Raw genomic sequence first — 15,665 nt, 5'->3', positions numbered from 1 at the left:
GAGTTAGGAGTCTCTCATGTTCTGTCTCCCTTTCTGATATTTCCCACTCATTTTTTTCTCCTTTCCCCTTTATTCCCTTTCACTATTTTTTATATTCCCCAAATGAATGAGACCATATAATGTTTGTCCTTCTCCGATTGACTTATTTCACTCAGCATAATACCCTCCAGTTCTATCCACGTCGAAGCAAATGGTGGGTATTTGTCATTTCTAATGGCTGAGTAATTCAATTTCTGTTTTTAAAAGTTGGGTGAATATCTGCTGTCTGCATATATCACTTTTAGGTAGGTTCTTTATGACTTTAATTTTTAAATTTTCTCACTGACTTGAAAAAAATACTGAATACAAGGTCAACCTCAGTTGTTTCTTGGGAAGCAGAAACAATGTATGATTCTTTGGTTATTTTATAAATCCTGGGGGAATTAAAACACAAGTGACTCTTGTCCCTCTTTACCCAAGAAGATGGCCTTCATTGGGTTGCTAATTTTAGAATTACTTGGTTTTTTGCCTCAGTTGTGTTAATTAATGCTTATATGTTTTGCGGTTCTGTTAGATGTCTGTAAATTTGTAATTGTTAATTTCTGTGCATTCACATTTCAGTCAAAATGTAATGCTTTTGTCTCCTCACAGTTTTTGCCATAGAATCAATTTTGTCTAATTTTAGAATGCCACTCCACTTTTTCTTTACTTACTGTTTTTTATGGAATATCCTGTTCCATCTTTTAATTTTCATACTATTTGTCTCCTTGTATCTGAGGTGAGTCTGTCCAGAAAGCATGTAGATAGATTATTCATTTATTTTTTTTAAGATTTTATTTATTTATTTGAAAGAGAGAGCCTGAGTTGGGGGGCAGGGAGTATGAGCTGAGCAAAGGCAAGGGGAGAAGCAGGTTCCCTACGGGGCAGGGAGCCAGACTCTGCGGGATCAGAGGACCCCAGGATCATGACCTGAGCAGAAGGCAGATGCTTAGCCAACTGAGCCACCCAGGTGCCATGGGTTATTTATATAAATCCATGTGTCCTAGGATGAGCATTGGGTGTTATGCTATATGTTGGCAAACTGAACTCCAATTTAAAAAAAAAAAAATCCATGTGTCCTATTTTGCTTTTTAATTGGAAAGTTTACTGCATTTACCTTTAAAAATAATTAACTAACAGGGACCAAGTTACTACTGTTAATTTGTTGGTCTTTTTTCCCTCTGTTACTGCCTTCTGTTGTGTTTGGCTTGTTTTTTTTTTTTTTTTTTTTGTAATGTACCATTTTCTTTCTTGTTTCTTTTTCTGTATACTGTTAGTTATCTTATTTTGGGGGATTAGAATTGACAGCTTCAGGTTGTAACAAATGAATCTGAATTAACATCAGTTTAGTTTCAGTAATATATGAGAACTCTGCTATACTTGTTCTGCCCTCTTCCTTTCTTCCTTGTTACACTGTCTTAGAGTACATCTTTATAGATGAAAGAGTTTTATTATTGTATTATTGTTTGTACTTTGTCTTTTAGTTAGGTACGGAAAAAAAGGAGTTAAAACCCCCAAATATAACAATAATTGGCTTTTTTATTTATGTTTTGTAGCTACCTTTACTATTGTGTATTTCTTTGTATGGCTTTGAGTTGATGAGTAGTATCCTTTTATTGGTGAGTCAGGATCCTCATTTTCTTTCCTTTCCTTTCCTTTCTTTTCTTTTCTTTTCTTTTCTTTTCTTTTCTTTTCTTTTCTTTTCTTTTCTTTTCTTTTGTAGTGGGGGTGGGGGGTGGTCTGCTAGTTACCTCTTCCCTCCCCCTCTTTTGCTTTAGATTTGCTGTTTATTTATTTATTTTATGGAAGTGGTTGACATACAATATTATTTTCAGGTGTAACACCATAATTATTGATTGAAGATTTAAATACATTCTGAAATGATGAACGCGCTTATTAATCTAGTTACCATTTGTCAGCATGTGCAGCTTTTGTTTAATCTAGAGATGTTTTAATGCCATCTTTATTTTGAAGATAGGCTCTGAGTTTATCATACCCGTTTGGTTAGTGCATTGAATGTGTAGATTAATAGTTTTCATCAAATGTGAGAGATTTTTTTTTTTTGGATATCATTTCTTCAAATTGTGTTTACTTGTTTGTTTGTTTGTTTCTTTTTGCCTCTTTGTCTTCACTTCCGCTTTAACTCCCATCATGTATGTGGTGATATGCCTGATGGTATTCCTACAGTTCTCTTAGGCACTGCTGATTCTGTTCGTTCTTCCTGCTGGTGCTGATTCTGCTTGTTCTTCCTTCTGTTCCTCAGACTAATTTCAGGTGATGTAACTTCTGGTTTGCTGATTCTGATGCCTGCTAACCTCTGCTATTGAAACTCTCTCTCTAATGGCTTTTCCATTTTATTGTACTTTGTAGCTCTGGAATTTCTGTTTCATTCATCTTCCCTAAAGATGGGTTTCCATGATAATAGGTAAGGTATGCACCCCTCCGAGACTGCTTGGAGACTGCTTCGGGTCTTTATTTCTTCTGTCTTCCTGTCTGTGTCCTTGTTTGTACCCAAGTGCAGCAGATCTCTAACGTTTTGGCCTAAGAAGTCGTTTACGAATTACTTATACTTTAAAAGTTACTTTAAAAGCACTGACAACTCTAATATGGAATCTTAAGCCTTATCAGAACTTTTTCCAATGTGCCCTTTTAAAATCCAGCGTTCTGTTTTATGCTTTTACATGTATCCTGTGTTTTTTGGTAATTTTGTGATGTGTTGGCAGGTGGGAAATACTGAATTCAGTTGTGTACATCTTTCACATGTTCTTATACAATGTTAGACTATCAGAGTTGTTGATATCATTATCAGTTTCATCAGAAAAGTCTTTACAGGGATCCCTGGGTGGCGCAGCGGTTTGGCTGCTAGGTCATTTGGGCCTGCCTTTGGCCCAGGGCGCGATCCTGGAGACCCAGGATCAAATCCCACGTCAGGCTCCCGGTGCATGGAGCCTGCTTCTCCCTCTGCCTGTGTCTCTGCCTCTCTCTCTCTCTCTCTCTGTGACTATCATAAATAAATAAAAATTAAAAAAAAAAAAAAAAAAGAAAAGTCTTTACATATTGGGAAGCTGCGAGTCATGGCGCCTCACAGAAATTTTGCAAAATTCTAATTCTTATTTGAACGTTTGAATTTTCCCATTGCAACAAAAATACTTCCTGTTATGCTGATAAGCTAGTTTCATTCATTTTCTAGAAAATGCCTGGCCCTTACCCAAATCTGAATATTATGGGTAATGAGAAACTATGAAGGGTCAGAGAGATTATTTTACTTGCAAACTAATGATTTTGCTATTGTTTATGAGTATTGGGAAAAGTCTCGAGACAAGAGACAGGATTTTTACGGTAGCATTTATCAGAGTGTCCACATTCACACCTGTTTCTTGACCCTCAGGTTCCTGCAGGGGGGTGTAAAGAGAATCAGATGATGTTTGCATTTCTCAAGAGGAATCCTGAGCTTAGGGAACCTGACTCTTTTATAATGTGGCAAAATAGTGGCCACTCAAAGATGCCCATGTCTTAAACAGGAAACTGTAAAGTATCTTATTGGCCGGATGTACTTGGCATAGACGTGATTGCATAGATTAGGATGTGTAGGGATTGTCAGGATGGGCCCAGTGAAATTGTAAGGATCCTTATAACAGAAACGGGAAGACAGGAGTCAGAGTGACAGGTAGGGCATTGTGCATAACACCTGACATGGTGTTAAGTGGCTTTGAAGATGGAACGAAGGGCCGTGAGCTAGCCTCCAGAAAAGGCAAGGGAATAGGTCTTCCCACAGACCCTTAAAAGAGGGTGTAAGATAATGAATAAGCCACTGAGCTGTGGCAGTTTATGAGAGCAGCAATTGGAAACATGCTGGTAAGCAAATATGTCTGTTGCTTTAGAGGTAGATACTATTTGCATCCCCCCCCCCCTTCCCCGCCCCGCAGGGCTGTTCGCCTTGTAGGCATCCTTGAAAAGATAGCCTGAAACAAAGACAAGCAATGTCTTTGTCCACAGGAGAAGCAGAAACACTGTGATAGGTTTTGGTGAATTTTCCCTTGGTATATATCCACTGTCCACACTGTTCAATCTGACAAGTATAGTCTGGAACCAGTTTTGTTCAGTTTGTCAGATAGGATGCTATCAACAGGACTTCAGACAGCAGGGTTGACTTCAGCCCTGGCCTGAGACTCAGGCTGAACATGTCTCATAATGCATCAGATCTACCTTAGAAAGGCTTTCTTCCTTGAGGCTCAGTGTTGATCTTTGTACTGGCTTGAGGCGTGGCACAATGTTGTCATGAATGATCACAAGAAGGTGGTCTAGGGTAATTTTACCACCACTAATGACTCTGGCCAGAGAGTTGGGACTCACGTGAAGCCAGTCATTGATCATTTCAACTACAGTTGTGGGCAGATTTCAAACGACCTTCTGTTAGCGAGTGACTCCTGTTGTGGGGGTAAAACTTTCTGTAGTGTGGTCATAAGCCCATGTAAGTGTGGAATCAGTTGTCCCTCTGGTGAGTGTGTGCAAGGAACCAAAGACAGCCTCATTTTGGAGAGCACTTCACAGTTGTGTGAAAGGTACATGACTACGGGTTGTGTTTCATTAAACACTCGATCTCTTATGACCACGCATGAGGTAGAAGACACAGACTTCTTTGAGATGTGCCAGTTAATCCACAACTTCCACGAAAGAAGAGGAACATTTTGTAAATCTGTAAAGAAGGTGTTGTTTATGATTTTGAGGCTTCCCAAGTTGGACTTAAGTCAGTGTTTCCAAGTGGACATAACTTTTAGAGTGCTTTATAGCCTTGTTCCTTAGAGCACTTGCAAGTCTTAGAGGTGTCGGTTAAGTAAATGAATTACAGGGGGTGCCTGGGTGGCTCATTGGTTGAGTGACTGCATTTGGCTCAGGGCGTGATCTCAGGGTCTTGGGATAGAGTCCTGCATCGGGGTCCCTGCATGGAGCCTGCTTCTCCCTCTGCCTGTGTCTCTGCCTCTCTCTGTGTGTCTCTCATGAATGAAAAAATAAATCTCAAAAAAAAAAAAAAGTAATTGATTTTACATCGTCTTCTCCTTGACGCCACTCTGTCCCCTTAACCCTGTCAGTTACACCAGCTGGATGGCATTTGTCTACCCCTGGAATGACCTAGCAAGGACTAGAGGAATGACAGTAGGGAGGACATTCATTTGGGAGCTGCAACAGCTGGGACATGCATTGCTGCTTCTGTTTAAAAGGCAATGAACTTACCTGAGCTATTCTGGCTGGAAGGCAAGTCCATCATCAGCATGTCAAATCCAAGGAGACTGCAACAGCTTGAGGAGGCCACACCAGATTATATTTCGTATGAGGAGGTCTCCAGGAATGCTTTTGAAGGACATTAGATACTTCATTGTTTTCCTCCTTCAACACTCCTCAGTCTAACCTGTTACTTGGTGCCTAGATTTTTTAACTGCCATGAAGTTGGTATTTCCAGTAGATTCAACTTCACCTTTTGTCCACTCACCTGCTACTTGTAGCAGGCCTTCTCTCTGGAAAGGTTAGGGAGTTTTATAAAGCGATCCATTTTGTCATCTTTGACCTGTGTGGGTTTTACTCCATGGGAAGTATACAACTGGTCATTTATCCTTGTGATGTAGGATCATGTCAGTCACCACAGGAGAATTCAGGTAGCTGAAACAAAGTTTAAATCCTCTTAAGTCCCATTTTTGTACCTGGAGAATGTGCTACCTGGATGGATTTGGTTTTGCTGTTGGGGGGATGAAAGAAGCATCAGCCTAAGAATGTGAGTCAGGGTTTTTTGAATTTCATTGGATAGTTGTGCACATGTTGCCATGATCAGTGCAAAGACTGTAATTCAGCTAGGAACGGGGGCCATCTGGGTGGTACAGGCCTGATGGGTAGCATCATTTTAGTCACCCTGGGCACCTGTGTGAATAGCCCAGATGATTCATTTAGCAAGTGTGGTTGATTTCCCCATTTTATGATGCTAAAGATGAGGTCTTTCACCTACCACTTTCTGTTCATCCACCACTCTAGTTTCCTAAACTAGAGACCAAATAGTGAGGCTGCAGCGAGTCTTATCAGGGAGTATAGGCCAGAGCAATCAGAGTTACCTTGACTTCTCTCCACTAAGACAATGAACATGTCCCTTCTTGGTCCTTCATGGTTTGTGTTGAGGTAAAACACCCCCACTGCAGTCAGCTGCACACAATTCAGCTTCATTGTAACTGAATCCCATAGTAAATGGGAACCAGGCATTTGGAGAGTCTGTGAATCCCACTAGGCCAGTGGCTTTGCTTTAGGCAGCAAATCTCCAAAATGACACCCTGCTCCTCTTTGTGTAACACTGAGAGGAGACTTTGATGGCTAAATTCTTTTTTTTTTTTTTTTTTTTTAATTTTTTTATTTATTTATGATAGTAACAGAGGGAGAGAGAGAGAGGCAGAGACACAGGCAGAGGGAGAAGCAGGCTCCATGCACCGAGAGCCCGACATGGGATTCGATCCGGGGTCTCCAGGATCGCGCCCTGGGCCAAAGGCAGGCGCCAAACCGCGGCGCCACCCAGGGATCCCTGATGGCTAAATTCTTGATTCTGCCATTTCATTTTGAGAAATGAAGCTTGTTGGGCCTTTCGTACATTGTTGGCGGCCTGATAGGCTGAGTTGACCTATCCCAAAAGAAGAATATCAGGCCAGAGACTCAGGGGAGCTTTACTCATCAGGTGTTCCCTGTTTGTAGGAGTCCAGAGGTAAGGTAATTGTTACTTTTCAAAAAGGATATTTCTGGATTGTGAGGGAGGCTGCTCTTTGCTTGCCTTATCATAGAGATTTGTCCTTAGGGTTTGTAGACTCCTAAAGTACTTGCCTGTGGGTTTCCAAAATGAGAGAATCCCCCTAGCAGCATATTATATTTCATATCTGTTGTATATATGTAGTTGTATAGTAATCTGTAGGGACAACACTTGAGCAATTCAGTATGCTGAATAAGGCCAAAGCTGATTGGTCTGACTTCCTTGGTCTACTCTGACGTGCACTCCAAATGCCATTAGTGAAACAGAATGCGATGGGGGGAGTGATTTAGGTAGCTGTTTCCAAACAGAGACATAAGAATTTGAGTCCCTCTCTTCTACACGGTACCTCCAACCTACTGGAATGCATATGTATGTGGCCTTTGGTTCCATTTGGGGGTGGTGAATCCTTGGTCCCAACCCTTACCATCTTTCTCCATAATGGCTAAAGTCAGGATACACAGGAATAAATTAGAGGACACGAGGAGGGAGACAGTAGGTCCACATCTTAGGCATGGTGTGTTTCTTTTTGCTTCTGCACAACATAACTCTGCTTTCACATGTTAGCCTTTACTTCTGTCCGAAGGCCAGGACGAGATAAAAGATAAGTTTGATGTGAGAGCTTATTTATTTATTCATTTATTTACTTATTTGTAAAAATATTTTATTTATTCATGAGAGACACATAGAGAGAGGCAGAGACATAGGCAGAGGGAGAAGCTGGCTCCCTGTAGGGAGCCTGCTGTGGGACTCTGGATCCCAGGGTCCTGAGCCAAAGGTAGGTGCCCAACCTCTGAGCCACCCTGGCGGTCCCATGATGTGAGAGCTTTTAAAAGCCCACCATCATCTCTTTTCTCAGTTTCTCTCTTCTCAGGTTTTTCTCTCTGCTGCTTGCTTTTTTGTGTGATTGCTGTCCCTTACCCTAGGCTGCTCAAGTCAATACCTGTGCCTGTAGTGCTTTTATCCAGAGCTTTTTAGGAGACTGCCGCAGTCTTGGGACAGTTCTCCCAAGAGTGAAACAAAGGTAAACTCGTGTACAGGTTTTTCAGGGAGCTGCCAGGAAGGTTGAATGGCATCAGGATCCTTTGAAAATAATGTCTATATTGTTCCTTCTGGCAGTGAGATTATGGTCTACCATCTCTATGGCCGCTGTTGACTTAGCATGTGAGGAGCGGTAGGTAGGAATTTTAAAATCCCATAGTGCTCCCCTACTGCAAAAACTGCTTCTCTATTCACTAAAGCCTTCCACTTTGGGTTGTAAGTTTTAATTTTGGGTTCTAAGTTCTTAGAAAACTTGACTTAGCAAAAGTTGATTCTGATGGATTCTTCTAGCATCTTACCCATCTGAGGGGTAGAGCCTTGGAGTTTTCCTGTTCTACCACTCTGGTAGTCCTTTTTAAGCCTTGGCCTCCTTTGATTCTAAACAGTGTTGTTATTTTGTAAATAATGATTAAAGGAGGAAAAACTGTCAAATGATGACATGCCTACTGCTTGTACCACATACAAAATGTAAAAAGTACATTTAGACATAAATGATGTAGTATGGAAAACCGTGTATTTTATGTACTGCATAGTTTCCCTCCCTTGACTACATTTCATCTTTTTTTTTTTCTTCTTCTGTGATCTGTTTTTTTTTTTTTTTTTTTTTCTCCTCATTCCTTCTAGCTTGTGACTGGCATAATGGAAGAATCTAGAATTCGCAGGCTAGGAGTAAAAGCAGACGGATTGCGGAACTCTCAATCAAATGATATTCTTCAACACCAAGACTCAAATTGTGCCGGCACAAGTAACAATAATGCCTTGCAAGAAGATGAAAGCAGTAACTTTATAACAAAGAATAGGAATTTGGTGAGCCCAGTGTACTGCAAAGAAGAGTCAAGAATGGATCATCCTGGACCAGATGCTGGAACAGAGCCTTGTGATAGTCAACAAGATTCAGAGTGCAGCAGTAACAAAGGAAAAACCTTAGGTAATAATCTCCACTCAGTGGTTGGACATATTTTACATGCTGCTCATTTACCTGACTTTTCTGTAGCACAGATAATTACAGAACCTGTCCAGTTTTGAGGTAGGTGCAGTTTTGGTTAAAACACAGCTCTGTTTTCTTTGGACAGGCCAGTCAGTTATATTCAGGAGGCAAAAATGGTGAGGTAGGGATCTTTCGTTACAGGGTCCAAATAATTACTCTCTGAATAATCAAGAATCGTTTTGTCTTTGTGAAAAACTCTCTGGCCATTTGGCAAGACTACTATTGTTTTTGTCCTGTTGTTTGATTCTTTAAAGTAATCTGACCGGTAATTACTGTGAAGACTGTGTTTTTGCTCAGTTTATTTAAAAATATTGGCTAAAATTTAGCATGTTATGGCTGTCTCTGGCTTAGAAAGCAGGCTAACAAGACTAGTTATCAGGGTGTGTTTTCTCCCTTCTCCTCTGTTAGTTTGACAGTTTAGGGCTAAGAATGTGATATGTTATATTTCATGAATAAAATCTAAAAGCCTTCTTTTGCTTTATGGGATGTTTCTTGTTTTTAAAAAATTCCTATTATACCTAACATCTTTTTTTTTTAATTTTTATTTATTTATGATAGTCACACAGAGAGAGAGAGAGAGAGAGAGGCGGAGACATAGGCAGAGGGAGAAGCAGGCTCCATGCACCAGGAGCCCGATGTGGGATTCGATCCCGGGTCTCCAGGATCACACCCTGGGCCAAAGGCAGGCGCTAAACCACTGCGCCACCCAGGGATCCCTATACCTAACATCTTTGAATGGTGTTTGAATTGAGTGATTTCTGTACCTGACTATAACCTGGAATTCTTAAAAATCTGTTTTCTGCCACCCTTTATGACTTTAAAATTTATAGGAATATGAGAACTATTTAAAATTCCTTGCAAACAAAAAGATAACCTCAGAATCAGCAGCCCCAACAGCATATGTAAAATACAGCTTTCTTTGAAGTTTTTTTTACATACTCTTAAATGGTTACAGCCTAAAATCTTCATAACATAACAGTTTATATATACTATTATTTCTTACACGTTGTCTTCCATCTTTATTTATCCTTGAATTGAATGACAAACAGTTTCAGAGTAAAAATTTTGTGTGCAAAGTATTCTTTTAGATTTAATTTTATTTAAATTCAATTAAAGAACATCTTGTGTATTATTAGTTTTGGAGGTTGAATTCAGTGATTCATCGGTTGTAGATAACACCCAGTACTCATTCCATCTGTGCCCTCCTCAGTGCATCCCCCCACTCGCCTCCCCTCCAGTGACCCTCAGTTTGTTTTCTGTAGTTAAGCATCTCCATCTGTTTTTGCCCTATTTGTCCTTCCCTACCCTTATGATCCTCTGTTTTGGTACTTACACCCTCTGTATGAGTGAAGTCACATAATTGTCTTTCTGCAATTAACTTATTTTGCTTATCATAATATCCTTCAGTTCCATCCACATTCTGGCAGATGGTAAGATTTCATTGTTTTTGATGGCTGAGTAGTATTCCACTGAATGTATATGTGTATGTATATACACCACATCTTCTTTATCCATTCATCTGTCGATGGACAGCTGTGCTCTTTCCATAGTTTGGCTGTTGTGGACATTGCTGCTATAAACATGGGGGTGCAGGTGCCCTTTCAGGTCACTGTGTTTGTAAAATGATGACATGGCATCATTTTGGGAAAATGCTTAGTGATACAACTTAATAACAACAATTAAGCTTTTCTTCTGGCTCTATTTTAACTTTTTGAGGAACCTCCTCCATTTTCTTCCAGAGTGGCTGCTTAAGTTTGCATTCCCACCAACAGTGTACGAGCATCTCCCTTTCTCCGCACCCTCACCAGCATCAGATGTTTCCTGGGTTGTTCATTTGAGCCATTCTGACCATGGGACTGGTATCTCATTTCTGGGTTTTGAGTTGTATTTCCCCGTTGCCTGGTGACGTTGGGCACTTTTTCATCTGTCTGTTAGCCACTTTTAGGTCTTCCTTGGTAAAATCTCTGTCCTGTCTTCTGCCTGTTTCTAGACTGGATTACTTAGTTGTTTGGGTGTTGATTTGATAAGTTCTTTATGAATTTTGGCTACTAGCCCTTTATCTGATAAGACATTTACAAATATATTCTTGCCTTCTGTAGGTTGCCTTTCAGTTTTGTCGGTTTCCTTTGCTATGCAAAAGGCTTTTTTTTTTTTAAAAAAGATTTTACGCATGTTTATTTGACAGAGAGAGAGAGAGAGAGAGAGAGCACACGCACGCGAGAGCACAAGCAGGGGGAGGGGCAGAGGGAGAAGCAGGCTCCTCGCGGAGCAGGGAGCTTGATGTGGGGCTAGGCTCATGACCTGAGCTGAAGAAAGTCTCTTAATCAACTGAGCCAACCCCCATAAAACACTTTTTATCTTGTGGAAATCCAGTAGTAGTTCATTATGCCTTTGGAGTCATGTCTAGCAAAAAGTTGGTACAGCCAAGGTCAAAGAGGTGGCTGCCTGTGTTCTCCTCTAGGAGTTTGATGGATTCCTGTCCCTCTTTCATCCATTTTGAGTGTATCTTTGTGTATGGTGTAAGAAGATGGTCCAGTTTCATCTTCTGCATGTGGCTGTCCAGTTTTCCCAACAACATCTGTTGAAGAGACTGTCTTTTTTTCCATTAGATATTCTTTGCTTCTTTGTGGAAGATGAGTTGACTAGAGAGGTGAGGGCCCATTTCTGGGTTTTCTGTTATGTTCCATTGATGTATGTGTCTGTGTCTATGTGGTGCACCAGCACCACACTGTCTTGATGACCACAGCTTTGTAGTACAGCTTGAAATCCGGCACTTTGACGCGCCCAGCATTGGTTCTCTTTTTCAACATTCCCCTGGCTATTTTTTTTTTCTGGTTCCATACAAATTTTAGGATTATTTTTTTCAGTTCTGTGAAAAATACCACGTTGGTGGTATTTTTTGATAGGGATTGCATTGAGTGTGTAGATTGCTCCAGATAACATAGACATTTACACAATATCTGTTCTTCCAATCCATGAGCATGGAATGTTTTTCCATCTCTTTGTGTCTTCTTCGGTTTCTTTTTTTTTTTTTTTAAGACTTATTTATTTATTTATTTATTTATTTATTTATTATTTATTTATTCATTCAGAGAGAGAGAGAGAGAGAGAGGCAGAGAGGAGCGCAGGCAGAAGGAGAAGCAGGCTCTCTGCAGGGAGCCAGACACGGGACTAGATCCCAGGTCTCCAGGATCACGCCCTGGGCTGCAGGCGCTAAACCACTGCGCCACCGGGGCTGCCCTCTTCTTCAGTTTCTTTCATGAATATTCTGTAGTTTTCAGAGTACAGATCCTTTACCCCTTTTCTTAGGGTTATTCCTAGGTATTTCACGGTTTTTGGTGTAATGGTAAGTGGGATCGATTCCTGAATTTCTCTTTCTTCTGTCTCATCGTTAGTGTTTAGAAATGCAGCTGATTTCTGTGCATTCATTTTATATCCTGCCACTTTGCTGAATTCCTGTATGATATCTAGCAATCTTTGGGGTGGAGTCTTTTGGGTTTTGTCCGTAGAGTGTTATGTCATCGGCAAAAATGGAGAGTTTCACTTCTTCTTTGCCAATCTGGATGTGTTCTCTTTCTTTTTGTTGCCTGGTTGCTGAGGCTAGGATTTCTAATACTATGTTGAGTATCAGTGGTAAGAGTGGACGTCCCTGTCCTGTTCCTGACCTGAGGGGAAAAGCTCTCAGGTTTCCCCATTGAGAGTGATACTCAGTGTGGCCTTTTCATAGGGGTTTTGTTTTGTTTTGTTTTGTTTTGTTTTTACCACAGGGGAGGTATGTTCCCTCTATCCATACAAAGAGTATGGAATTTTTCCTTCCATTTCTGTTTTTTTTTTTTTTTTTTGACACATCTTTAGAAGAATAGATTATTATTTCTTCTTTAAATGATTGATAAAATTCCTTTGGGTAGTCATCTGGCCCTAGACTCTTATTTGTTGGGAGGTTTTTTGTTTGTTGTTTGTTTATTTTTCATGTGAGAGAGAGAGAGAGAGGGCAGAGACCCAGGCAGAGGGAGAAGCAGGCTGCCTGTGGGGAGCCCAGTGTGGACTCGATCCCAGGACCCCGGGTTCATGACCTGAGCCAAAGGGAGATGCTCCACCACTGAGTCACCCAGGTGCCCTGCCCCTCTTGGGAGGTTTTTGATGACTGCTTCAGTTCCCTTGCTGGTTATGGGTCATGTTCATTTCTTCCTGTTTCAATTTTAGTAGTTTGTACGTTTCTAGGAATGCATCCATTTCTTCCAGATGGCCTAATTTGTTGGCATATATGGTTTGCTCATATGTTCTTATAATCGTTTGTATTTCCTTGGTGTTAGTTGTGATCTCTCCTCTTTCATTCGTGATTTTATTAATTTGGGTCCTTTCTGTTGTCTTTTTGAGAAGTCTGGGTTGGGGTTTTTGACCGTATTAATTCTTTCCAAGTACCAGGTCCTAGTTTCATGATCTGTCCACTGTTCTGGTTTCTATTTCATGGATTTCTGTTTTAATATTCATTACTTCTTTTCTTCGCTTGTTTTGTTTTTTTTTAAGATTTTATTTATTCATTCATGACAGACACAGAGAGAGAGAGGCAGAGACACAGGCAGAAGGAGACGCAGGCTCCATACAGGGAGCCTGACATGGGACTCGATCCCAGGTTCCAGGATCACACCCCGGGCAGAATGCATTGCTAAACCTCTCAGCCACCAGGGCTGCCCCCTTTCGCTTGTTTTATGCCTTATTTGCTGTTCTTTCCCAGGTCCATTTGGTGTAAGGTTAGGCTATGTATTTGAGACTTTTTTTGGTTTCTTGACAAAGGTCTTTGTTGCTGTTTACCTCTGTCTTAAGACTGCCTTTGCTGTATTCCAAAGGTTTTAGAGAGTTCGGTTTCGGTTTTCATTTTCATTGAGGAAAGTATCTTTTGAAGTCAGTCTGTTCCTCCTTCCTACCTCCTTGCATAGCAGTTTGCAAAGTATAACACCTATTAAATTTTTCTTCTAATCTTAAAATGAAATATCCTCCACAGAAAGAGTGGACAGTGTAGAAAATAAAATTCCCCCACCCCCCGCCTGCCCAGGGAAAGAAAGAGAGATTATCATTTACTCTGAAGCACGTTTGCCCCCACTTATGTCAGTCATCTCCTTCTGCCTGCCAGAGTTCTTAAAGTATTCTTTAAAAAATAAATAAATAAAAATAAAACTCTTCTCTCCAAGGGAAGAATTAATGTTTTGACTTCATTTCTTTGGCCCTAAACTTTAACACCACGAATATGCTTGGTAAATCACCTGAAAAGAATCATAACCAAAACTGGTATTTAGAAAGTTGCTAGTCACAATGCATTATATACATTTTAGGTGTTTTGTCCTTGGCCAGCATAGATGTTTTGAAAACATTCCTACCCTTTGTAAAGTGTTTTATCTTGGAATTAGCAGTTAAGTAAGAGGTTTTAAACTCTTGTGCTTACTGTTTAAGTGCCAAATAGCTAATCTCTGGTAGTTTTGGTAAACCGAAGAAATTTAAAGGTACTGGGGAGACTCCTCTTAACAATTTCTCTGTTTTACTGGTAATCTGTATCAATGTACAGTCTATGTCATAATCTGGACATTGGAACATGAATATTATGTAGAAGTTACAGATTGGATTAATAATTTTTCCCCCTAATGTGAACTGGTGCAGCCACTCTGGGCAACTGTGTGGAGTTTCCTCAAAGAGTTAAAAATAGATCTACCCTATGACCCAGCAATTGCACTGCTGGGATTTACCCCAAAGATACAGATGCAGTGAAACGCCGGGACACCTGCACCCCAATGTTTATAGCAGCAATGTCCACAGTAGCCACACTGTGGAAGGATCCTCGGTGTCCATCGAAAGATGAATGGATATAGAAGATATGGTCTATGTATACAGTGGAATATTACTCAGCCATTAGAAATGACCAATACCCACCATTTGCTTCAACGTGGATGGAACTGGAGGGTATTATGCTGAGTGAAATAAGTCAATCAGAGAAGGACAAACATTATATGGTCTCATTCATTTGGGGAATGTAAAAAATAGTGAAAGGGAATAAAGGGGAAAGGAGAAAAAAAATGAGTGGGAATATCAGAAAGGGAGACAAAACATGAGAGGCTCCTAACTCTGGGAAATGAACTAGGGGTGGTGGAAGGGGAGGTGAGCAGGGGGTGGGGGTAAATGGGTGACGGGGGTCACTGAGGGGGGCACTTGATGGGATGAACACTGGTTGTTATTCTACTTGTTGGCAAATTGAACACCAATAAAAAATAAATTTATAAATAATAATAATAATAATTTTTCACCCTGGTACTTTTTTTTCTTTTATTGGTTATCAGGAAAAGAAGTGTTAGTATTGATGCAAGCCTTAAACACTCTTTCAACTCCAGAGGAAAAGCTGGCAGCTCTCTGTAAGAAATACGCTGATCTTGTGAGTATTAAGGGCACAAAGCCTATGTAAAATATAGCAAAATTTGTTATTAAAGCACTATCATATATCAACATATTACTATGTTTTCTGAATAACAAACTCTTAAGTGTTGAGCTGGAACAAGTATAGTTACTGTTCCTTCAGATAGTTCACATATATCCTGCTTATTAGCATTTTGGCATCTTCTGAAATTGTGAGAGGCAGGAACCACTGAGCATCAGTGAAAGGTCTAGAAACTGTCCAGATGCAAAGCAATCAGAGTTGTTGGTGCTGGCCTCAGGAAAGGAATGGGCTGCTTCCATCAGGTAGGGAAGTCAGTCTATAATGGTACACTGACATGATGAAAATAAAATGAGTAATGGTAGAAAAAGAAAGATGGAGAAAGGCATGAAATTCACATGGAAAAGTGGCAGAATGGTTGTATTTGG

The 15,665-nt window shown here is 40.4% G+C and overlaps 1 protein-coding gene across 5 annotated transcripts in view; it reads left to right on the top strand.

The window, feature by feature from the left end:
- Positions 1-15,665, top strand: part of LOC140629718 (gamma-taxilin-like) — a 64,792-nt gene that overhangs the window by 16,706 nt on the left and 32,421 nt on the right. For all 5 annotated transcript variants that reach the window (XM_072819297.1, XM_072819296.1, XM_072819300.1 and 2 more), the window contains 2 exons: positions 8,456-8,759; positions 15,146-15,237. In XM_072819297.1, the coding sequence (XP_072675398.1) occupies positions 8,456-8,759; positions 15,146-15,237 (396 nt within the window). The remainder of the gene's footprint in view (positions 1-8,455; positions 8,760-15,145; positions 15,238-15,665) is intronic.

The sequence above is a fragment of the Canis lupus genome (assembly GCF_048164855.1).
Source record: "Canis lupus baileyi chromosome Y unlocalized genomic scaffold, mCanLup2.hap1 SUPER_Y_unloc_5, whole genome shotgun sequence".
Classification (NCBI taxonomy): domain Eukaryota; kingdom Metazoa; phylum Chordata; class Mammalia; order Carnivora; family Canidae; genus Canis; species Canis lupus.
The sequence above is the reverse complement of the archived record's forward strand: the minus strand, read 5'-3'. Positions and strand labels throughout refer to the sequence as shown.